This window comes from Polypterus senegalus, chromosome 3 (assembly GCF_016835505.1).
Source record: "Polypterus senegalus isolate Bchr_013 chromosome 3, ASM1683550v1, whole genome shotgun sequence".
NCBI lineage: Eukaryota > Metazoa > Chordata > Cladistia > Polypteriformes > Polypteridae > Polypterus > Polypterus senegalus.
The window spans coordinates 110,583,782-110,609,628 of NC_053156.1; the positions used below are offsets into that span (position 1 = coordinate 110,583,782).

The window sequence follows — 25,847 nt, forward strand, 5'->3', positions numbered from 1 at the left end:
AAAGTTTTAGAAATGTATTTTACATTGTATCATTCTTATTCTAACTAAAAGTAATAGTCTTAAATCATCCATGATGTGCAGTTCAGAAACAAAGAATACAGGACTAAACATGTGATGCAGATATAATCATTTTCTCTTTCTCTCATGCAGGGAAGGCTCAGTTGTCTTCTGGAATGTGCCAGATAAAACGGTATGTTACTTTTTTAATTGACAAATTTCCCAAACCTTGGCTTTTATTACTCTTTTCTCTATCGGGCTAATCAGTCTGTTCTCAAATTGTCCACCTGGCTCTAAGTTTATTTTACTTATAACTCAAACAAGAATTAAACTTCCTTCTTTGATTTACATCTGGGCAAACTTTACTTCTTTAATTTACTACAAAGAAGTTAAGCTAAGGATACTGTTCTCCCTTTACACCTAGCTGTCAGTAGCCTTTAAAGGGCTGGGTCCCCAAAGCTTCCTTCTTGCTGCCCTTTCTCTTGTGGAACTTTACTGTGTATGTAGGAGAAGAGTCATTTACTCCTTGCATCTGGTGAGCTATGCCCCCTTCGGCGTCTCACCCCTAGTCTACCACACTTTCTTCTTTGCATTAGTCTACCATCCCGTTACATTTCAGTGCATGCTCACAAGTAACCCTCCCAATCCACCCACCTACACTTGTTTAACAAAAACCTACCCATTCTAATATGATACGTTGCTTCTCTATATACCAATGTGAGACTTTCCCCTACCCTGTTCCACTGTAATGGTGGCCTTGTCCATAGGAACCTCTTCCCAGCAAGGTGCCACCTTAACAAAACAAAATGGCAGTTTTAAAAGTCTGCGCACAGCCTGATATTAATCCAAAGGAAGTTTTGTAAGTAAAATGGCAGAAATTAATTGGAATTATATGCAAACCTAATAAAATTGTAAAATGGCCAATATTTGGGGCAAAATTTAAATAGTAAGCAGAAAAATGCAAAATGGCTAATACTTAAATCTATGAGTTGTGTAGAACTTAAGTCAGCATTGTCACTATTAAAGGCAAAAAGTATGTAAATTAGTATATTAAATATAAATAAAATTTATTAAGAGATTAATATATACTGAATAAATTTAAAAAGTAAAAAGCAGTACTTTTATATGTAGTAGGTTATGATTAAACCACAAACTATATATAAACCAAAATGTTAGGCCAGGCTTGAAATCCACTAAAACTTGATATTATTCTAAAAACATTAAATGCTAGATGTGAAGAAATGCGAAGAAATAAAATTGCACAGTGTACACTGATGTACCATAGTCATAATTTCATCTTTGAGTTTCCTGAGTATACGGCAAAAAATTGAAATTTTGATTGAATTGTTCTGGTATTGAAGAAGGGTCCATTTGCATTTCAGACTCTTTTACTTTTTATTTGTTGTCATCAAATCTTTATTGAAACAAACAACAAAATAAAGCATATGTAGTAATCAGCAGTTACAAAGGAGAAATTACAGAATAGGCTACACACTAACTACCACTGCCATGTATGTCTTTTCGATGCGGGAGGAAAACCGGAGTAGAAAAACCCATGCAAACATGGGGGAAATGTCAAAAACCCTTGCCAGAGCTCAAGAGAAGTAAGGCAACAGTACTAATCACTGTTTCACCATGCTGCCTTTTAAATAATCCTCAGTTTAAATTAAACTCCTTTGGAGTGGAAACCTCAGAATTAAAAACAACTTTTTAATACTGAGTAGCATCTTGGAACTAGAAACATTATTTTTTTTTTAATTTAGTAGACATATGCAGTATACTGTAACCACTGGATTTTCGGTGTATGTTTCAAATTTAATTTCTGTTCTGATTGAAATGTGTTCTTACAACCTTGTATTTCACATTGAAAGTTATTTTCCATGTTTTCTTTTTGTTTTTCTCCCCATTACAGTTATCATTTTGGTATTTCTTACTGTTTTAGATGAAACTTGCAATGCGTATACTGGAGCGTCATGAAATTCAGCCATATGAAATTGCTCTGGTACATTGGGAAAATGAAGAAATCAATTACAAAATGGCAGAGTAAGGTGTTGTTTTTTTCTTTTCTTTGTAACATTTTGTGTAATTGAAGGCAGTACAGATTTTTAAAGGATTTATTAGTACCTGATGATATTTACTCAAAACATGTTACGGTTACACTTATTATTATGTTTAGAATAAATCGTATCAAGAATTAACAACAACAACAACATTTATTTATATAGCACATTTTCATACAAAAAAAATGTAGCTCAAAGTGCTTTCCAAAATGCAGAATAGAAAAATAGAAGACACAGTAAACAATAAAAATAAGTCAGCATTAATTAACATAGAATAAGTAAGGTCCAATGGCCAGGGTGGACAGAAAAAACAAAAAAAAAAACTCCAGAGGGCTGGAGAAAAAAAATAAAAAAAATTTTATATAAAAAAAAAGAATTTGTTATATCAAAATATGATAAATATTACACTTTTGTTTTTGCCAGTATAGTGAATCTTTTTGACAAATATTTTAATCTGCTGTTTTGTATTATTTGCTTATATTTTTTACTCTCCCCATTATGCTGGGATTCCACCTTTACTGGTGCCTAATATTACAGTTCTATTTTTTACCATACTACACAACAAATCTAATTCAGATACACACCTTCTGTTCTTCTCTGTTCAATGCCTGTTTGGACTGAGCCATGTATTTTCATGTACATATATAGTAATAATTATACTTGTATCTACTGGTTAAACATCTTATGTGTAAAGAACTGAGAAGAGAGTCTTCCACCTTTAGACACTTTTAACTGTAAGTGGTAGCTGCAGCAGCAGTATTAGGATTGACACAAATATAGAATACAGTGAAATTCTTACTTGCATGCAGCATCTTGCCACTAACCGGCACCTTGATGAAAGTTCTAACAGTTCTTAAGTCCTTGATGCACCTGACGTTACCTGGCAGTCACTTAGAAAAACTGAATCACTTGATACATTTACTGTAAATCTTTTCTAGCAATTGGCATATACTGTATATAATGGGTATTCAGGCTCCAGACTAAACAACCTGGAATTGGAAAAAGCATGTAAAGCAAATAGGTGAATGGATATTTGTAATATATGTTTGAGTGTTAGACAAAGCCGAGGATGCAACAAAAGGGAAAAATTTATGTCAGGTTTATGTATGGATTATTAATGTACTTCAGCACATATCGTTCTAAAATCAAAGTTAACATTACTTTCCTGTTAAGATTTTAACAAATGACCCACTTCAATTGTATTTCTTCTTTCTATTGAAAGTAATTTGTGTAGTACTTCTTCCTTTGTTTCAGTATGGGAATACACTCTGTGGTGTTGCCTGCTAAGCATCATTCACCAGTTGCAAACCAGTTATCTTTTGGGCTCCATAGAAGCTGTTGCATCCCCTGAGCTATAGAAAGAGTGTCACTCTGCCATACAAATTGAAGAGCTCTTATTCTGCGTGTGACATGTTTCCATGTGTGCAACATCAGACTGCACTCTTTCCCAGATTCCCACCCCCATAAGAACCTGGACTATTCAAAATGAAGCTCATACAAATCTTTTGACCTGGAAAAATGTTGATATTATTTGCTGCCTTGCTTTAGAGAATATCACTCCAAGTGCATGTGTTACTACATGCAGTGCTTCAAATGCATGCAATATAATCAAGTATGACTTGAATAACTGTGCAAAAACAATGACTGACATATTTATGGAAGAAAAAAGACAAGTTGGTCCTGCATAATGCTACTGAGGTGTTCGCACACTTTATGGACCATTTATTTTACAACAGTTTGTTTTTATAAAACACTCTTCCCTTTCAATCCCAGAACACAATAAAGTATTACAAATAAAGTATAGTTAAACTAAAGCACAACATTACATGAAGAAACAAACAGAATTTCATATAGTTTATGCATAGAAATATACATAATTACGTTTGTTTTTATACAAATTAGATTGTTAAGGAATCCATATGCTAGATTAAAGAAAAATATAAATTCTAGTCCCAATTTCTAACTATCTTAGGCCAGCCTGTCACACAGCACCACTCTGGCCTGTATGTAGTGATTCTGCCAAATATTGATAATCTTGGGGATATATGATGAAGGTCATTTATTACTGGCAGCAATTCTAAACTACCAGTCTAAGATAACTTCATCAAAATGGCCCTGACACCATGTGCCTTTTCAGGACTAGGGTAGACCAGGCCATTTATCTTTTTATGTCAAAAGAATTGCATTAAAATCAGCTATAAACTTAATTGTAAAAAAAAAAAAGTGTGGTGATTCAAGAACTTAGTTTTTCTGTATATGGCCCATGGATGACACTTTGGATTTCACATATTTTAATATCATGTATAGTCCCAAGTGGTATACTGTATAGTATGAACCCACACAACATATAGAAATGAATGCAGTGTGCAACATGCAGAAGTGAGTGCAGTGAATATATAATAGTAATAAACACATACTAGAAACTCTGTTTTGGACAGCTTGTCTACAGAATACAGATTTTAAAGGAATGATCCAAAAATGATATATTTTTAATATTTTCTTGCCCCATATGTTTTGTAGTAATGAGAGAGAAAAAAAAAATGCTAGGCATAAACAGGAAATTTAATTTGTATGCTATTGAGTTTTTGAATTGAAGATCCCTTCATTCATTAGTCAAGAACTGTATTTTCAATCACTCATTCCCATGCAAATTGCTGAGGTCTTTAACCTCCTTGGTGTTAAACCCGAGTGTTACTTAGAAATTCTATTTAAGTATGATTAAGCCAGAGTCAGACATGGAGAGACATGTAATAGTTTGCTTTACACTGTTAAGCCCGAATACGTACAGACCATATTCTGTTGCCATCAAGTGGATAAAGTAATATTATGCTGCAAAAAATCATGAATATTTATTTGCATTTTGCTTCTAAGGTAACTCATAAATATTCATTAATGAGAATGGCATGTAAACGAGAAGCTCTAAAGATAGTTTTAGTACAAAGTGAAACTGAACAGTCAGTTAAATCAAACAGTAGTGATGGCAATGTCAAATGGTCATCAGATACTGACATGGGTAGTGAAAATGATGCATACGGCACTATGTGACCCAACTGCTGTGATATGCCTGGTGAATTTGGTTGCCTGAAGCTTCACTGTGGTGCCTGGCAAAAAAGGCAAAATTACTGTGATCAAGTAAAAAGACAAGAAAGATGTTTCTGTTCACAATGTATCAACTGTTGTTTGTGACAGGGGAAATGTGAAAGTCACTAAGTTTTTTGTTGTGGTAGCCTACAATAACAGAAGGAGAGTCAATTGTGTAGATCAGACACTGTCCTTCTACCCATTCATGCTTAAGTAACAGAAACAAATATTTAAAAAATGTTCAAAGAAACATACTTCTACTGTCCTGATTGCAGTATCAGGCTGTGCATTGGAAACTGTTTCAAAACATGTCACACAAAGAATGTGTACTAAATCTGGATCAACACAGCAGTGGACACTAGACATACCTTTCCTAGTGTGTTTATGTTGCTGTTTTGATATTTATATGTGTGTTACACAAAATAAGTTTCTTTGATTGAAAAAAATTCAGTGTTTTTTACTAACTTTTCCAGGGGTAAACATAAATCTGCCTTTCTAAGGCTTTATGTTTTATATATTTCCTGAACAGAAAGCAGCTGGATGCTGGGAAAATTTCTATTATTGCATTCACACCACTCTGCCAATGACAGTACTCTAAGAAATTTTAGTTGCAAATATCTCAGCAGTATTACATTCATTAATAGATTTTCTTTTTTTCTTTTGCAGAGGCAATTCAAAATTACTTAATGGAAATATCATTTTAAATTGTGATCTTGAACCTGAGCAAGCAATATTGGAGAAATTTGCATTTTCAAATGCTCTTTCACTGTCAGGCAAGTGTCTTTATTCCAAAGGCCATTATATATGTGTTCTCAGTTGTAGAATGTCAGTCAGTCAGTCATTATCCAACCCGCTATATCCTAACACAGGGTCACGGGGGTCTGCTGGAGCCAATCCCAGCCAGCACAGGGCGCAAGGCATGAACAAATCTCGGGTAGGGCGCCAGCCCACTGCAGAGCACACACACACACACACACACACACACACACACACTAGGGACAATTTAGAATCGCCAGTGCACCTAACCTGCATGTCTTTGACTGTGGGAGGAAACGAGAGCACCCGGAGAACACAGGTGTCCTTACTGCGAGGCAGCAGCGCTACCACTGCGCCACCGTGGCGCCCTTTAGTTGTAGAATGGGATGATGTAAATGATGTAAATGTAAATTTCACACAGATCATTTCTGATTCTTCTTCTTCTTTCGGCTGTTCCCGTTAGGGGTTGCCACAGCAGATCATCTGTCCACATATGGATTTGGCAAAATTTTACACCGGATGCCCTTCCTGACGTGACCCTCCCCATTTATCAGGGCTTGGGAATGGGTTAGATAATTTCTGATTCCATAGGCAAAATAATAATATTTTAATAATTAAGCATATATCTTTTTAGGCATCTACCAAGTAACATTTATATAAGGCAAAGATTTCTAGCATAGTGCCAAAGCCTCATTAATTGGAGCTTAAGAGCATTCTTTATCATTTATCACCATCAGATCGGCCCAGCAGCACTTTGGTAAGAGCAGTAACTTCATGCAGCAACATTTTTTAATTTTACAAAATAATAAAATGAAACATTGGAGTTTTGTGTGACCTTTCAGAATTAAATTTATATACAACCTTTAAACATTGTCAGAAATACTTTCATTTTTTAAAATTTTTAAATTTCCTGAAACACAGTTCGCATCACAATGCTGCATAAGGAGCCCCTGACAATCAAAATATCTCATTTTCATATTGAAGCTACATGTGGGATGTTAGCATTCTTGATTTGCACATATACTGTATATATATATATATTGATTTGTCATTTTGTAAAATATTGTTAATTTTGTAATGTTACTAAGGTGCTAGTCTCGTTCAGAATGTCTGTTTAATGCATCTTAAGTTTGTACTGGACATGTTCAGCTGATAAAGGGCAGATGCTGCTTTAGCTTACAGGACAGAGTTTGAACTTCCCAAATAACTTAGAAAAGCATCTGATATGTGTAAAACATCCATCCATCCATCCATCCATTAACCAACCCGATGTATCCTAACTACAGGGTCACGGGGGTCTGCTGGAGCCAATCCCAGCCAACACAGGGTGCAAGGCAGGAAACAAACCCCGGGCAGGATGTGCAAAACAGTCAAGTTTATTTTCACATTCAATCTCGCAATCACAGTACTGAATAAAAATCGTTTTGGGCGTGAGGAATCAAACAAAAAATGTATATATTTAATTGCTTTTTAATACCTGTTGTGTGTGTTTGTTTTAAAGCTAATATTTTTTCACATTTTTCCCCAAATTATACATATTTGTGATTTAGTTTATTTTTTGATTTGTCTGTTGTTCTGAGGATGCAATGTATTGCGAGACTATTGTATTGTGAAGCCTGTATTACAACATGTATTGTATGTGGATTAAGTGTATCATGTCATGCCTAGTAAATCTATAAAATAGGGTAGGAGTATCAAAAATGTGCCTTGTCTTAGATGTCATTATTTAAACCACCAGCCCTGGATGGCAGGAAGATTTTCTGTGTTTATAAGTCCTTCACTGTTCTCAATTTAGTCTCGTAAGATAAAAGATAATTTTTATAAATAAAAAAGCTTATGATTTGAAGAAGTGCTACTAAATTGTTTTTTTTTTTTTTTATAAATTAAATCAGACTGGTCCAGTTGTGGATTTTTGTATTGGAATTCCTAGTTCTTTATTTAAAATTCAATTGCCTTTGAGAAAGCGTCTGTCTTACATATAGTAGTTTTTCAGATTTTAACTGTTGGAATTTTGATGTCATAGCCTTACTTTTAAATATTACTAGGATCTTTTCTTGAGACATACACCTTGTTTAGGGTTCCTGAGTTAGGCATCAGGTAAAAGGACTTGACAAAAAGAGAGTCATTTGTCTTCCATAGTCCTGCTTCATGAAGTCAGAAGGTTCTTTTATTCTAGCTTCAGTACATTAACCAAAAATGTTTATGGCTATTTAAAACTACACTGTTATCTAACTAAACTTGATGTTTTTTTCTAATTCTTGAATTGTTCTAGCTGTTGCTATAGTGGTCTTTTATTTAAAAGATCCAAAATTTGGATGAAACTGATCACCCTCAATCTCTTCTACCAGCAGTGTCATGGGGTGCATAATATCTGACCCATATGGTTAATAAAGGCAGACAACAAACAATATGTTAGTACTCAAGAAAGAAAAATATGAAAATGCACTTATATGAAATCACTAAAATAAAAATCCTTTAAAATTATCAAAATCCCACAATAATTAATTCAAAACTTACTAATTTTTTGCCATTTTCATTTTTGACACAATATACTGTAAGGTACTGAATGTCAAGTAGACAGACATGAAAAACGTCATTTTCATACTGTAGGCATGAGTGACAGTGCTACCAAACGAAAGAGTTCGGTGACCCACATTGTGGCATTTTGCTGACTGCACTATTAGTGACAGGGCTTGACAGTAGAAAATGTAGGATTTTGGTGAAACATAAAAACTTTGAAGAGATTTTTGTATTCCTAACTTGAAAGATAAATTCTAAAATGCAAAAGTTGTACAATAATCAAACATTTAAATTTGTAATCTGGAATATTAAAGATCTCAATCATGAACTCTAGAGGAAAAAAGTGTTTTAGTTTTTTAGTTCCCTAAGGTTAAGTATAGCAGGAGACCCATTTAAATAGCAAGAAGATCCAATTTTAGTTCAAAGGAGATTGGTTTGGTCAAGTTTTTCATTGTAACTACCGTATAGTATGAAGACTTAAGGAGTGGAAATTATGATTCAAAAAGCTATCCTCCACATAACTTATGACAAACTGTAGTATCAGACTGTATAGCGCAGTATATTATGAAATGGTCTCATTCAAGAAAAACAAGAATGCTTCAGCAGTTTGAAATCAGGAGTGGCAGGGGTTAGTTATAATCTTTCTTTTAGGGCTTTTCCTTGGAAAAATCAAGGTTTTCAGCAAAGGGTGGTACATATGGCTTTAAATTATTCTGTAAAATTTAGTAACACATCTCAAATGCAACACCAAAACTAGTTAGTAAATAGGTTATTTGCTTAAACATAAGTTTCTGGCTAAGTCAGAGACTGTATCTTTTACAACATGATTTTCATGATGTCATGTAATATGCGCAACAGAAAATGATTGTTTCGCACATGTAGAAAAGAAAAACAAAATAAGTAAAAGTTAATTCCATTCTGAACAACAAAAAAAATCAAGAAAGACATTTTTCCATTGAACCCTCATTGGATGACAGTTGATGTAGCGTCCATTTTCTCCCATCTTTGGAAACATAATATGTGAAGTGAACTGGTGTAATACCTTTAATGAAAAATTAAACTGAAACTATAAATATAAATAAAATGAAAAGTAAACAATAATAAAAGCAAATAGCACAAAACTAAACTGAAATAAAATAAATACTAACAAAGTAAGTTTTAGTTTTTCTTTCATTCATTTTGAATTAATTCATGAGTTATACAGTATGTTTATTTGTTGATTTACATTGTTTGACATGTTAGGTATGTGTGGATTTGTTTTGGGGGCAGGAGCCTAGCTGTCCATAACCAGAATGCAGGAAGGCAAGGTTTGCACTTTCAAATTATATTTTTTCTACACGTTTTGCATTTTAGCAGCTGAAAACATGCTGCAATTTCAGTCAAATCTATTTGAGTAGATTTTGAGTGGAAATTATGCAAAATATGTGTATATATTACTTGCATCTCACCTATTTCCTGATTAGTATGCTGCCTTAAATAAACTTCTGTTAGGTACTGACAGTAGCACATCTACTATATTTTACATTGCATTATTAACAACCACAAATGTTTTGATACTACAAATGGTGCAAATTTTTATTTATCTCTGTATTAGTTACACTTCTGGCCTTTAATCTTGATTTCATTGGCAAGTTTTACCCTTGCTGCCAATGAAACTAAAGTCCCAGGTCTAAAAAATAACCTTTCACTTCTCCTTTTATAGTTCAGATTTCCTTGGGGATAAACACACAATTTGGAATAGATAATGCAACTACAAAAAGATGACAAGGATCAGAGAATATGAAGCAATTAGACAGTTACCACTAAGAGTTTTTAGAGACAGGGGAAATATGTTCAGAGACGGCGCTTAAGGAGTAGCCATGATATAAAGTTAGAGATACAACAAACATTGATGTTATCCCTGAAAGAAAATAAAAAAGGTTACATAGTTGTTGCTATGTTCACAGAGTCTAGCCTATGCCTCCTATTGTGTGAAATTTTTTTCTTCTTTCTCATTCATCAGCTGAAACACAATAGCCTCTTGATTCATTTTATAAAATTCAATTAAAAGTGAAATTAAAATTTAAAACTAAATAGATGTTAGTGGTAAAATATAGTTGAAACACAATGTTTCTAAAACTTAAATGAAAAAAACAAGCTGAAAGTAATTATGGAATAATAATAAAATAATCTCACTGTAGTGAAGGATACTGTAATCGTAAAAGTGGTTTGTAGGTAATCATGTATTCAAATAAATAAGAAAATGGTGAGATTTAGTAAGTAGCATTATTTTTGGTTGTGTAAATACTAGACGCTAAGAAAGAATCCAGCCTAGTTATATTTTCTGTAACTGACCTATAAAATTCATTTTTGAGCTTGTTACTACTTTCTGGAATAGTTGTCTGAGCATTATTTGCCTTCCATCAGAAGTACATTGAAAGTTTTACTTATGGTGGTTGTGTCAGTTAAAAAAGGGCCAGGTGATGGCATCATAACACACAGTACAGTACACAGAAATGCTGTAGGTCAATAACACAAGAGCAAGTTTTGCTCTGGCGGGAAAAAAATAATCTGCCAACAATTTGTTACTGCAAGTAACCATTGTCAACATACCTTTGGATTTTATTTTTTCAAAATTGACATGTCTTTTGAAATGTTTACCTAATGAAACAAACATAAATAGTATGCATGTGTTATCAAAGCGTGTGTAAAATGCTGAGATAGTTTGATTTACTAATTTGTACATGTTTATAAATTAGGTGTTCATAAAGGTGAAGCTGTATTTTGAAAATACTGAAGTATGTCTCAGATATCACAGTGATAAGAATCTAAACCTGCTTTTTGATGATATGTTTTTACATTCTTCAGATGTTTTAAGTTACAACATTATGCTAATTTTGACACAATATATGGGACAGATGTCTGACAATCTACACACTAGTTTTGAAGTAAATATGAGCTGTCATTTCAAAGTTAGGGGTTCTCTGATTATTTTCAATTTAATCCTTATTTGGCCAATATGTTGCTCTAAACAAAGTAAAGGATTTCCCAAACTTCTGTGGGTTTAACTAGATTTTAACTAACTAGTTAGACTTTAATCAAATTCTTCTGTTTTATAAATAATGTAGCATTCCTGTTAGAAAAGCATGTGTGAAGCATGTTTGGCCACAAAAGGAATATTTTTGCTAAGTAAAGATTCTATTGTTGGTCACTCTTGTGTGAGGAAAAAATTAATTTATTTCAGAGCAAAGTGTATTTTTTTACTTTCTATATAAGCAGATTTGTCACTTTTAATTTCTTCTCAATTATTTAGATTTAAATCGAAGTTATAAACAAATATTTTCTCCTTACCAAGGTATTCCATTGTTATTTGTTTTCTCTTTTTTGTAGCTAGATGAAAACTTAACTATGATTCACAAAAAAATAAAACTAAGCCATTGAATTTGTGAACCTTTGCGCCCTTAATCTTTATATAAGTATCCAAGCAAAACAGTCAAAAAAAGCTAGCAAATTGGTACATGAAATCTGTAAATCCATTTTCTTTTTTTACCAGCCATAAACATAGACTTGTATAACATTCTTTGAAATATCTGAGTGCAGTAAACATAATTTTTTGACTACTCACTTTGCCTTCTAGGCTAACTGCACAATGAAAAAGTTGGAAGCAGTGATCTAAAATATTTCTGCATTCTGCTCACCTTTAACCCATTTTTAAAAATAAATTCTAAGTTATTAAAGAAATTACTGATGTACAATAAAGTATTATACAAGGTCTTATTGAGTTAATTTACCATATTTAGGCTTCTAAAGGAGGTCTCTAATGGAAAAACTCAGCTATTTGGATTTTGAAATCTTGGTTCTGCTTACTGTATGGGAATTCTGTAAAGATTTCCCAAACCCTAAACAAGTGACATGTCATAGTGGGATCTTTGGTGTAAATCAAAAACAAACTCAAGGATATTTTGCTAACACTGCATAAGATGTAAAAATCACCACCTTGTGGGAGGGAAGAAAAACATTTAATGTCTTCATAAAATAATCCAGTAGATATAATAATAATCTTCATCTTCTTAAAGCCTCAGGAGCACAATTTCAAAATGTTGAGTTATTTATGCTTTTGGAGCAATACATAGCAGAGTTCACTAGCTAATATTTGGCATTTTGCTTAAGTCAGTGGTGTGAAAAGCACATTCTGAAAGGCCACAGTGGCTACAGGCTTTTGTTTTAGCTACTTTCTTAATTAGGATTTAATATCTGCTGCTAATTGAACCAACTTCCTTAGTTTGATTTTTAATTGACTACCTTTTTAAAATGCTTAACTATTAATTGATTTTTTTTTTTCCTTAATCAGTAGCCAAGCAACAAAAAGATGCAAAGTAAGCCAACAATGACCAACTAACTCAGGGCTTTCACACTCAGTTGTTGGATGGTCAGCAATTTCACTTTAATCAATTTCTTAATAAGAAGGCAATGTTTGCTAATAATAGAACATGTTATTTAATTCTGTTGTTTGTTAGTTCTGTCATTATATCACACCAGATATTTCTTATCCTGTTGAATTTCTTTTTTAAGAGCACAATTAGTGTTTCTCAGGCATTCAACAACATCATTTATTTCTATAGCACGTGTTCATACAAAGGATGTAGCTCAAAGTTATTTACAAGATGGCAAAATAAATAATTGCAAACAAAGAAAAACCAAATGAAAAGTAGATGCAAATAATAATAAACAATAGTATGTAGATATGGTGAGAGAGGACATGCAGGTGGTAGGTGTGACAGAGCAACATGCAGAGGACAGAAAGATATGGAAACAGATGACTCATAACAGGAGCAATCGGAAGTAGATGTAAAGTATATAAAAAATATTGCACACTTACATAAGATAAGATATGATTAAGATAAGTATAGTTCTTAAATGTATAATTCCATTTTTAATTCTTCAAATGGGAACTTAATTATAAGGTCAAGGTGCCAGGATGGACAGAAAAAATAAAATAAACTCTTCAAATTGTGAAAATGGAACTAAATTGGTGATTTACCTTCTTTCTTTAAAAAAGGTTACTTTTTGACTTCGTGACTTACAGTTGGAGGGCATGTCAGAGTTGTTGACCAAGGTTCCTTATATTATTGCCTGAGTATGAAATCTCAGAGGATGTCAAATTACCCAACTGCATAATGACTTTTAAGCAGTTACACACTTTCAAAGAATCACACTCTTTTTCTTACTATCAGTAACGTGCTGGCTGATGGAGCCAGCCCTGTACGAAGGACTACAGGTACAGTGAGTTCAGCCCCAATCTCTGCCCTTCTTTCTTCGTTTTTCACACAACATTAGACAAGACAAGGTTATCTTTGTTTGGCAAGGTCCAAATATTTGCATTACTTATTTCACCTCACTGCACTATATTGCATTGTATTTCCTGGTGGGTGATCGTTAGTACTCACCTCTCATGATCACAGAGCCAACCCTTGTGATTTAAGACATATTCATATCTATTTGATTTTGTTGGGATTATATTTATTATATAAATGAAGTCTATGACTGAAAACCCAAGGAAAAATCATGTAATGTGACATGTCTTTAAGCAAAGAAAGAAATAAACATACTTAATCTTTTAAAGCAAGCCAGTTACAATTAAGATAAATAAACTATTTTCCATTACCAGAAGTAATTGGTTGCTAATTAAGAAAGTGGTTGGAACGAAACCTGCAGCCACTTCAGCACTCCAGGATTTAACACTACTAACCTAATCAGTGTAGAAATGCATAATTGAAACAGCAGAGGAGATAGAAGACTGTTACTTTTATTTCATATGACAAAGGTTGTAACAAGTCTGCAACAATTGAAATGATGTCATAGCCTGTGACATTATACTTATATTAGACATTATACTCTAAATTAGATGCAGTTTTATATAGCAGCCTAACATTTGGTATTTTAGCTGAAATAGTCTGCAGTGATATCACAGACTAATATTATTCTTAATAAAAAAATTATAATAAATCTGCAATCAAACTAGAACAAATGTGTCCAAAATGAATCTATATGTAATAATACCCAAATTCATAAAACTATTTTAAACAGAAAGTGATTTTAATGATGTCTTTGAAATTCAGAATATTGTCAAACAGAGCTTAATGAAATTATGGAATTATTTTTGTTAATGAAATTATGGAGTTATTTTTATGAAAGTAAACATTTTTTGTTCTTTTGACATTTTACAGTGAAGTTGGCAATCTGGGAAGTAGCTGTTGATAACTTTGTGGAGTCCATTCAGTCAATTCCTGAGGTAAGATATACAGTCCCAAACATTACACAAAGTTGTTGAAAGCCCCTTAGGGATGTTTCGTTATGATTTAATCTACAAACAGAAAGATGTATTTTAATACAGAATAAGTACTGTATTATGGAGCATTACTTTTAATAAATTTACTGAGATGAAACAATGAAATCTTCAAATATAATACTTTTTCCTACCAAAACTACCATTTTGCCATTCAAACCTAAATATGCAGCAAAATTTAGACTTTAGCTTTGCATAGGATGTTTTGACAAAAGAGAAATATGTGCCATAAACACATATATTTTCCTCTCATCTGCAACATTTTTCTCAAATTTATTTTGATGCATTTATTGGAAATTTGGGCATGGCTGAAGAGCATTTATCTGCAACCACTTCATTGGTGATTTCCTGCTGTTAAAATCCATTGGCTGCTAACAAGCTTTCAAATGATTCCTCGTTTGGATCTGCTTACAGATTTAGGGAAACTGAGTGTAGATGATGTTACCTCTGACCCCAAATGAGAAGTAAGAAGTGGATCCAGCAGCATGAATAACCCTTACATAACAATATTACTTGTGTTCCACGCATAAATTACAAAATTGTAATGCAAAATTAATCGTAGGGGCACTTACTATATGTAAAAGGAAACTCTACCGTTTTGCTAATCATTACTTTATAATGTATGTTGCCCCATGTTCATTGTGCAACATAAATTTTCCCTTGGGTTTCACCCAGCTGTTGTATAAAGCTTTAGTATAGACTGTCAAAAGGTAGCTAAACTAAGTGAAAAGTTGTTTTTGTATAGCGTCACTCAACTAAGCCTAGTTGTCGGGTGCCACTGCATGGCATATTAAAGGGCAAGTTAAAACACATATAGCTGAAAAGGGGAAACAAAATAGTCTTAAGCAAAGAAGAAACAGAAGTACAAAAAACCTAAAGGAAAATAACTGGAAAATGCAGAGGCATAAATGATTAAAGTGCTTCAAAAATATGTAAGATTGGAATATGGAAAAAGGGCCAACATAATGTTGCATACCAAATACACTGCTCAAAAAAATAAGTCAGTTAAGCTTCAAACTTTAAAGGTTAAGTCCAGCGATAAAGTCAGATGGTGGGACAGGACAGAAAAACAAGAAACAAAACTCTAGATAACCGGAGAAAAACATTTTGGTGCATAACTGCAAAAGGCTGCCTCACCAATTCTTTTATGCTTATCTCTTGGAATAGTAAGCAGACCACTATTATAGGATCTAATGTTTTGTCTTAGGGGGACAGGCACACCAAAATATAGAAAGGAGTAAGATTATTTAAAGCTTTATATACCATTAGTAGTATTTTAAAGTCAATTAAGAAGGACATGGGTAACCAATGTAATGATGCTTAGACTGGAGAGATTTGCTCAGTTTTCTTTAGTAGTTAAGATTCACAAATGAATTGATGTCTCTTTTAGGAAGGCCAGTTTGGAATGTATTATAGTAATCTATTTGATTAAAAACAAAGATGTGAATTAGTTTATCAGCATCTTCCAATGTTATAATTGGTATAACTTTTGCAATGTTACCTAAATATAAAAATGCAGTCTTAGTAATGTGGTTGATATGTGATTTAAAGATTAGGTCAGAATCCATGATTACATGTAAATTCTTTTTAAAGAGAATCAGGGTCATCAGGTGCTATACATTAGTAAAAATGGGCGTCATCTACAAAACTGTGGTAGTTCACCTTCTGTTTTGATAAAATCTGGCCTAATGGGAGCATGTAGATTGTAAATCACAGTGTTCTCAGAATAGATCCTCAAGGTACACTTTATACTATATAGTATCATAGATCGCTAAACTACAATCACCACAGCTAATAAAGAATTTTCTACCCATTAAATAAGACTGAAACCAATTTAAGACACTGCCAGAAGGCCCCACAAATTGACTAACCGATTTATAAGAATACTGGTGTCTGGTGTCAAATGATGCAGTCAGGTTTCAGTGAACAAGAATAAAAATGTCCCCTCTATCCACATTAACCCACAAGTCATTAGCTACTTTAAACAGTGCCGTTTCTGTATTATGATTTGTTGTAAAACCTGACTGGAGCTTACCAAAAATAGAATGCTTATTCAGATAGACATTCAATAGCTATAAAACTGCCTTTTCCAGAATTTTACTTAAGAAAGTTAGGTTAGAAATAGGTCTAAGCTGTCAAATAAAGCAGAGTTTAGGTTGTTTTTCTTAAGAAGGGATTTACAACAACATTTATTTATATAGCACATTTTCATAAACATAATGTAGCTCAAAGTGCTTTACATGATGAAGAAAAGAGAAAAAAAAGACAAAATAAGAATTAAAATAAGACAACACTAATTAACATAGAATAAGAGTAAGGTCCGATGGCCAGAGAGGACAGAAAAACACACAAAAAAAAAAAAAAACTCCAGATGGCTAGAGAGAAAAAAATAAAATCTGCAGGGGTTCCAGACCATGAGACTGCCCTGCCCCCTCTGGGCATTCTACATAACATAAATGAAAACAGTCCTCTTTGTATTTAGGGTTCTCATGGAAGGACTTGATGAGACTTAACTGCTAGTGATGATTTAACTATTAATGTGGAGAGATCCCCGTATCTAATGACCAGTTAACTATGTCAGTTACACTATCAATTAGCAAATTGAAGATGTCTATAAAAAAAGCTTGTTGGGACTAGGTAAGGACACAAGTGGACATTTTTAGCTAAAACAACAACAACATTTATTTATATAGCACATTTTCATACAAAAAGTAGCTCAAAGTGCTTTACATACTGAAGAACAGAAAAATAAAAGACAAAATAAGAAATTAAAATAAGAAAACATTAGTTAACATAGAAAAGGAGTAAGGTCCAATGGCCAGGGTGGACAGAAAAACAGAAAAAACTCCAGACAGCTGGAGAAAAAAAAAATTTGCAGGGGTTCCAGGCCACGGGGACCGCCCAGTCCCCTCTGGGCATTCTACCGAACATAAATGAAATAGTCCCTTTGTAGTTAGGGTTCTCACGGAGTCACTTGATGTTGATGGTCATACAGACTTCTGGCTTTTAATCTATCCATCATTGTTGGAACATCACAGTGCTTTGAGTAGATGGTGGTGGCTTGCACCACCACCAAAAGGATACCGGAAAAGGAAACAGAAGAGAAAGTAGGGGTTAGTACAGATTTTAGAGCCACCATGAATAGTTATTATAATGAGTTGGAGATATAGAGTATCAGGATTTTGATTACAGTGAAATTATGAGAAAGGCCATGTTAAAATAATGTGTTTTCAGCAGTTTTTAAAGTGCTCCACTGTATCAGCCCGGCACATTCCTATTGGCAGGCTATTCCAGATTTTAGGTGCATAACAGCAGAAGGCCACCTCACCACTTTTAAGTTTTGTTCTTGGAATTCTAAGGAGATACTCATTTGAGGATCTGAGGTTACGATTTGAAATATAAGGTGTCAGACATTCCAATATATAAGATGGGACGAGATTATTTAAGGCTTTATAAACCATAAGCAGAATTTTAAAGTCAATCCTGAATGACACAAGTAACCAGTGTAGCGACATCAAAACTGGAGAAATGTGCTCGGATTTCTTTTCCTAGGATTCTAGCAGCCTCATTCTGCACTAGTTGCAAACGATTTATGTCTTTTTTGGGTAGTCCTGAGAGGAGTGCATTACAGTAATCTAGTCGACTGAAAACAAACGCGTGAACTAATTTCTCAGTATCTTTCAGTGATATAAGAGGTCTAACTTTAGCTATGTTTCTTAATTAAAAAAATGCTGTCATAGTGATCTGATTAATATGTGATTTAAAATTCATATTACAGTCAACAATTACCCCTAAGCTTTTTACCTCCGTCTTGACTTTTAATCCTAATGTATCCAGTTTATTTCTAATAGCCTCATTGTATCCATTATTGGCAATCACTAAGATTTCAGTTTTCTCTTTATTTAACTTGAGAAAGTTACTATTCATTCATTCTGAGATACAAGTCAGACATTGTGTTAGTGAATCAAGAGAATCGGAGTCATCAGGTGCTATTGATAAGTACAGCTGTGTGTCATCAGCATAGAGATAATTTGACCTAACGGAAGCATGTAGATTGAGAATAACAGCGGACCCAGGATAGAGCCTTGTGGAACACCATATTGGATATCATGTGTCTTTGAGTTGTAATTACCACAACTAACAAAGAATTTTCTCCCTGCCAGGTAGGATTCAAACCAATTTAAGACACTGCCAGAGAGGCCCACCCATTGACTAAGGCAATTTCTAAGAATATTATGATCAATGGTGTCAAATGCAGCACTCAGATCTAAGAGGACGAGAACAGATAAATGGCCTCTGTCTGCATTCACCCACAAATCACTTACTACTTTAAAGAGTGCAGTTTCCGTGCTGTGATTTGTTCTAAAACCCGACTGAAATTTATCAAGAATAGCATGTTTATTGAGGTGGTCATTTAACTGCATAATGACTGCCTTCTCCAGAATTTACTTAAGAAAGGCAGGTTAGAGATGGGTCTAAAATTTTTAAGAGCCAATGGGTCGAGGTTATGTTTCTTAAGTAGGGGTTTAACTACAGCAGTCTTAAGACAGTCTGGGAAGACCCCCGTATCTAATGACGAATTTACTATGTCAAGAACATTATCAATTAGCACACCGATACTTCTTTGAAAAATTTGTTGGTATTGGGTCAAGGACACAGGTGGAGGGTTTTAATTGAGATATTATTTTTTGTAAATCAGGTAAATCTATCCTAGTGAAAGAGTTTAATTTGTTTATAACGGAATGCTGGGGTTTAGGAGGATCCTTAGTGTTGGGGAGATATACTATGTTATTTCTAATATCATTAATTTTTGATTGAAAAATACAGCAAGCCTCACAGGTTTTACTGGAAGTACTTAGGAGGCATTCCTTTGAGTTACCTGGGTTTAGTAGAACGATCAATCGTCGAGAATAAGACTCTGGGATTACTAGCATTGTTATTTATAATCTTACAGAAATAACAGCGCCTCTCAAGACAGACAGTGTTATTGTATTCTGTTATTTTAACTTTTAATATTTCATAGTGGATAGTTAGTTTAGTCTTCCTCCATTTACGCTCAGCTCTACGGCATGTTCTCTTTAAATCAGACACTCTTTGGGTCTTCCATGGTATAACAATGCTAGAAGATTTTTTAACTGTCTTTTCAGGTGCAACTATGTCAACAGCAGCTCTCACTTTAGTATTAAATCTTTCCACCTTACTATTTACATTATCCTCGCTATTATAGTTGGCACTATAAACGGACTGATTGCTTAGAATGTTTGCAAGTTTTAAAGCTGCTGCTGAGTCAAAGAAGCGTTTTTTAACAATATGCTTCTCATGGGTATTTTCTATCATTATTTCTATATTAAACAGTAGAAGGAAATGGTCTGATAGACCAATATCAATGATCTGCTTTATATCAACTTTTAGTCCTTTAGTAATCACTAAGTCTAACGTATGACCTGCTTTATGTGTAGGCTGATTAACGAGCAGTCTCAAATCAAAAGAGTCCAGGAGGTTCATAAATTCTTTTACTTTTAGGTCACACTGATTATCTATATGAAAATTAAAGTCGCCAACTATTAGGAGTGTGTCATAGTTTGTAAATTAAAATTGACATTAAGTCAGAGAATTCCTCTAAAAAAGATGTTTTGAATTTTGGAGGTCTATACACGGATAATACTAGAACTTGAAAATCTCCCTGGATGATAACGGCGAGATACTCAAAGGACTAGAACTTACCAAAACTGACATCTTTACATTTTAACCGGCTTGAATAAATGTTTGCCAAGCCCCTGCCTTTTTCCTTGGCGATCTGCACGAGTAAAACTGTAATCCGGAGGCGCAGATTCGATTAAAACAGCCGCGCCATCTGAGCTAAGCCACGTTTCACTTACCTTATCTATTTTATATCACTAATAAGATCATTGATAAAAAATGTCTTATTAGAGCTCTAACATGTAATAGTGCCATATTTAATGTTCCGGAGGGGCAGAGATGAATACTATATGCGTTATTGATATTTGGAATTTTGTGTTTAAACTGTATTCTGTTTTTATAGTTTTAATACAGTGTTCCTCTAAAATAGTAAGCTGAGAAATTATTCTACTGAGTTCAGTTAAATGTATTCCAATGAAGGAAATTCACTAAAAAGAGCATGCTCAAGTTCAACAGGATTCATTTTGGAGGTGTTTATTATATTACATCTAATATTGTTTATTTTGTGTTCTACAAATGCAGCAAAGGCCCCACAAGTTTTACTAGATATTTTCAGGAGACATTTCATTGATTGAACAGGCTTTAGAAGATGATCAATAGTTGAAAGTAAAAGTCATGGATTTCCTGCGTAATCACTTACAATTTTAGAAAAATAGTGCTTCTTCTTAAGTCAGATTACTTAGTTGAATTCAGCTATGTGTACCTTTTTAATATTTCATTTTGTATTATTAATTTCATTTTTCTACAATTATGCTTAGCCTTATGACATTTTCTTTTAAGATCAGACACTGTTTTCCAAGGTGTTTTAGTACTGGAGGATTTCTTAATAACTGGAGGATTTCTTAATAATGACACAGTCCACTGTGTCAGCTGCAGCTCTCATCTTAGCATTAAAATATTTTACCTCACAGGTAACATTGCTGGCTACATTAACAAGAACTAATCTCAGACTGATTATTCAGAATATTAGTAAACCTAGAGGCTACTGTTACACCAAAATAACATTTTATAACAATATGCTGCTCTTTAGTTCTAGTTACCAGTATTTCTATGTCCAATGAAATGCAGAAATGGTCGTACTTTATATCAATATCCATGACCTGCCTCACTTTTGTTTCTTAATCCTTTTCAAATTACTAAATCTTTTCAAATTACTAAATCTAATATCTTATTAACAAGATTGCTATAATTATCTGTTTTTATCTTGCCTTGCCTTTGTTTAATCTTTTTATGTTACACTTTGAGATTTACTGCTAATGTAAAGTGCCCTATAAATAAAATGCATTATTATTATTATTATTATTATCATTATTATTATTATTATTACCGTGTCCTCATTTATGTGTAGGCGGGCTAACATGGTGGCTAAGATCAAAAGAGCACAGTAAGATAATAAATTCTCTTGCTTTAGGGTCACACTGGCTATCCACATGAAAACTGAAGTTGCCTACAATTAGGAACTTGTTTAATTAGTTATTGTTAAAGATACTAAGTCAGAGAATTCATTGATAAGACACATTATATTTTGGAGGTCTGTAAGTGGTAAATACGAGAGACTGCATCACAAATTGAATAATTACAACAAGATAATTGAAAGACGCAAAAATACCAAAATTGGTATCTTTACAATTTAACCAGGTTGAGAAAATACTCCACTAAGCCCGCCACCTTTTTTACCTTAGTGAACAGAATAAAGAAAATTGTCATTCGAAGGTGCTGCTTCAATTAACACTGCCATGTTGCCACTGTTGAGCAATGTTTCACTCAGTGTTAGAAAAGTCTTACTGGCTAACACTCTAATATTTAGTAAACCCACATTTAAAGTATTGGAAAATCACAGCTTTAAAGAAGTGTTAGGGCATCTTGAAGTTGCAGTTAAGTTATTTGCATTTATACCGCTTTGTCTGGACATTTTCTTTAGACTGTGATACATTATTATTGTGCTAATATAGTGCACATCGATAGGTTAAGCCAATGCAGAATTATTACATCCTGCGTTTATAGTTAACATTAAAACTAGAACTACATAGATGATTTAAATCAACATCTTGATTATCATTATTCTTTACATAGAATGATTTGCTTGTTAGGGCATTGATGCTATATAAGATCATTTTTTAAGTCATTGGATTGGCATGATTTCACCAAACATTTAATAACAAGGATATTGATTAAATTGTACACATTAATCCCTTGTTGTATACTGTTTTTAATGCATTTATTTCTCGTTACATGTTGCTTAATAACACACATTTTAGACAATTCAGCTACCAGCTTGGCTATACTCAAAATACATTAGTCATACATTAGTATTAATACTGATTTCAAATAGTCAAAGCTGAATAGTGATATTATCTAAATAGACCTGGGGCTTTGCCTGTTCAGATGTAATCCATCTCCTCTGGAAAAAAAACCTCTCTCCCAGCACACATCCAAATTGTTGAAAAAGGCAAAGGCATGCTTAACCAGGCATTAAGGAAATAAATTCAGCTGAAGGCCTTGTCTGATCCTCTTAGCACAGGAAGTGGTCCTGAGATGACATTCCACACATCTAACCCCTGGGTCCACTCTCAAGCGATGTGGAGCTTTGACCCAAAATCCTCTTTCAGCATCTAAGACTGGTGACTGCAAATGTGTTTTATTTCCATGTGGAAAACCACAGCGCTGGTATCATTGTTTGAGAAGACAGACAAAAATTAATTTTACAATGTCCTGAACGTGTATTCCTGGAAAGCAGTACAGAAAAATCTTCCAACCAGAAGATGTACAGTCCAGATGACCACAGCACTTCGGGGGAATATGGCACAGAGCTGATTGCTTCAAAACAATTGCTAAAATGCAACATAGGTATTTCTCTGGCTGCTTGAGGCGGAGGCTCTCTTTTTTGATGGTGTTCCCACATTCCATTCTAATTTTTGAACATATTCTTCTGATTTTCTACACATTTTTTCATTAATCTGGCTACAGTCCGGCACTAAATCTTAAATTACAGCAGATCACATACTTTTCACTGTATTTTTTGCATTCTGCTAAATGTGGGAAGGTCCAGTGGACCGTACTGTGCATCTGCAATGTCTGCTAGTATGTCAGGGTGGCTTTGCTAGTTTTTCCATTTCTTAGACTTAAAAATATTTGTCATTCCAATGCCATTCCACATGCAAAATGAATACATTGTTTAACATGAGAATGAATGAATATAACCTCATAAAAAGTAATTGACCTGAATTGAACCGATAAAGGTACAACTACTTTCTTTTACATACTTGATCACTCACAGCTGCCCTCAAGCAAACACAGCACAAAACATGTTTGCATCAAAACACCAGTCGGGGTAATACTGTTAAAATAATAGGCTCATTTGCTATATTCAGTTCATGTTCCAGTCCATAGAAAAAAAACATCTTTAAGACACAGACTCACAGTCTTGTTTCCTTTCACATGCTCATATTTGCATGTTTAGTGATAGAACATATTTTTCATTTATATTTGCTCAAATGTTTTTCTACTAATTTTTAGCATGCTGGCATAATGTTTTTTTTCCAAATTCACATCACAAGAAGAATTTCATCTGCTGTATTGGATCACTAGTTTCTCACTCAGTACTACACCAGAACACCAGAAATTCAAGTGACTCTCATGTGTGCTGCTAAAATGTTTTTAAAAGAGAAATGACATCAGTACCCAGTGGGAAAAGGTCTTATCTGCAGTGGCATTAATTCACTCAAATATGAAAGTGTAGGTTCAGAATACTTTACACAACAAAGTCAAAGTACTGAAACAACATGAAAAGCATTCAGAGGCTTATAATATTGTTGCCTCTGTAAAGCACATTTTGATTTTGGGAAGAGGTGTAAGGAGAGTTAGAAGCTGGAAAAACATGCCTACCATTTCTTTTTTTTTATTTGCTAAATTGTTCCGAAATATTTTGAAATTGGTGAAACATTAAAATGTTTTTTGTTTACATTCCTACTGTTCTGTTTCTCATTTTAGTGTGGTTGCTGTCATTTTATGCCAATTTTGCATGGCCATCTCCAAGTTGTTTATAATTGTTACATCCGTTTCCAGTCACATGACACTGAAGTCATATAATGTATTACAGTATGTCATTTCTTCCCAGCTACATTACATGGCAGCACACAGCTTCTAGCAACAAACCATCAGATCCATTTCTTGTAGTGTACTTTGTAGTGTTACTTTTGACTACAGTACCTACATAATGATTCTTCCCATCCCTATTCATATATTCCACATTCTGGTAATTTTCTGTCATTCCAAATTCCTTTAAAAATATTTCTCCTGCCAGACTATCATAATACTTATTTTGCGCTAAAATGTTCAATTTTTTCCTATACTAACACAGCCAGTGTTGGCCAAAAGTTTAGATTCTGTTTGTAAAAAATAACTCCCCAGCTCTTGATGATCCATCATTTATGCTTGACTAAACCCAAGCTGAACACTCATATTCTTGTTAGTAAGCAGTGGTTTCTTGCTTTATACTGTGCCATGAATCCTATTTTTGCCCAAATTTCCCCATTGGTGTTGAGATGAACATATATGAAAGCAGTTGAAGCTAATTATCCAATGAATTTTGGTTAGGTTCACATGCTTAAAAGAGAGCTGTTGAAATATTTTGACAGTGAAAATCCTTGAAGAGATGGTGTAGTGAAAAATTCAGAGCACTATGAAAATCTGAATTTTTTTTTTTTTGCGCACTTTCAAGGCTGTTGGCTCATGCAGGACTCTGATTGCATTTTTGCAGCATAAAGAAAACACAACAGAAATGTTTACAGGAGCTGAAGTGCATTGCTCCCATGTCATGGCAATATGCTGGTTACAGCTGAAAGTCTCAGTCTTCAGATCTGGCAATTTTCATCTTGTCATTAAATAAAAACACTGCAAATGAGAAAGCGACACTTGAAAAAAGAGTGATCAGCGCTATGTTCATTTGCAAGAGGACTGATTATAACAGTTTACCACAGTTAAAGCCCATCTTGTACCAAACAACATTTATAAAACTAACTCAATAGAGAAAATAAAATAAATGTCCCCAAATTAAAGGAACATGCTTATTAGCAACACAGTTTTTATCTTTTTGTGTACTAATTACTCCCTACATAATTTTTTATAGTGTAAATGAGAAATTTTTATTGTGCAAATAAGAAATTACTTTGAACTACATCAATAAGCTATTATCGTGACTTGTAAATCACCTAGATATTGTGTTCATCCAAAGATAATCACTATACACATTACCGTCTTTTTTTATTGTATTGTATTACACCGTCTCATTTTGAAGCAAAAGATTATTAAAAAGCTAAGCATGACTGCAGAAACATTTTAAATTTTGTGAAACATATGTTCAAAAATGTAATCACAAATGTGTTTTTTATGTTGTTACAATTTACAGT

At 33.7% G+C, this 25,847-nt stretch overlaps 1 protein-coding gene across 2 annotated transcripts in view; it reads left to right on the forward strand.

Moving 5' to 3' along the window:
- Nucleotides 1–25,847, forward strand: part of rmnd1 (required for meiotic nuclear division 1 homolog) — a 62,022-nt gene that overhangs the window by 15,959 nt on the left and 20,216 nt on the right. For both annotated transcript variants that reach the window (XM_039747803.1, XM_039747804.1), the window contains 4 exons: nucleotides 151–190; nucleotides 1,940–2,040; nucleotides 5,805–5,911; nucleotides 14,621–14,685. In XM_039747803.1, the coding sequence (XP_039603737.1) occupies nucleotides 151–190; nucleotides 1,940–2,040; nucleotides 5,805–5,911; nucleotides 14,621–14,685 (313 nt within the window). The remainder of the gene's footprint in view (nucleotides 1–150; nucleotides 191–1,939; nucleotides 2,041–5,804; nucleotides 5,912–14,620; nucleotides 14,686–25,847) is intronic.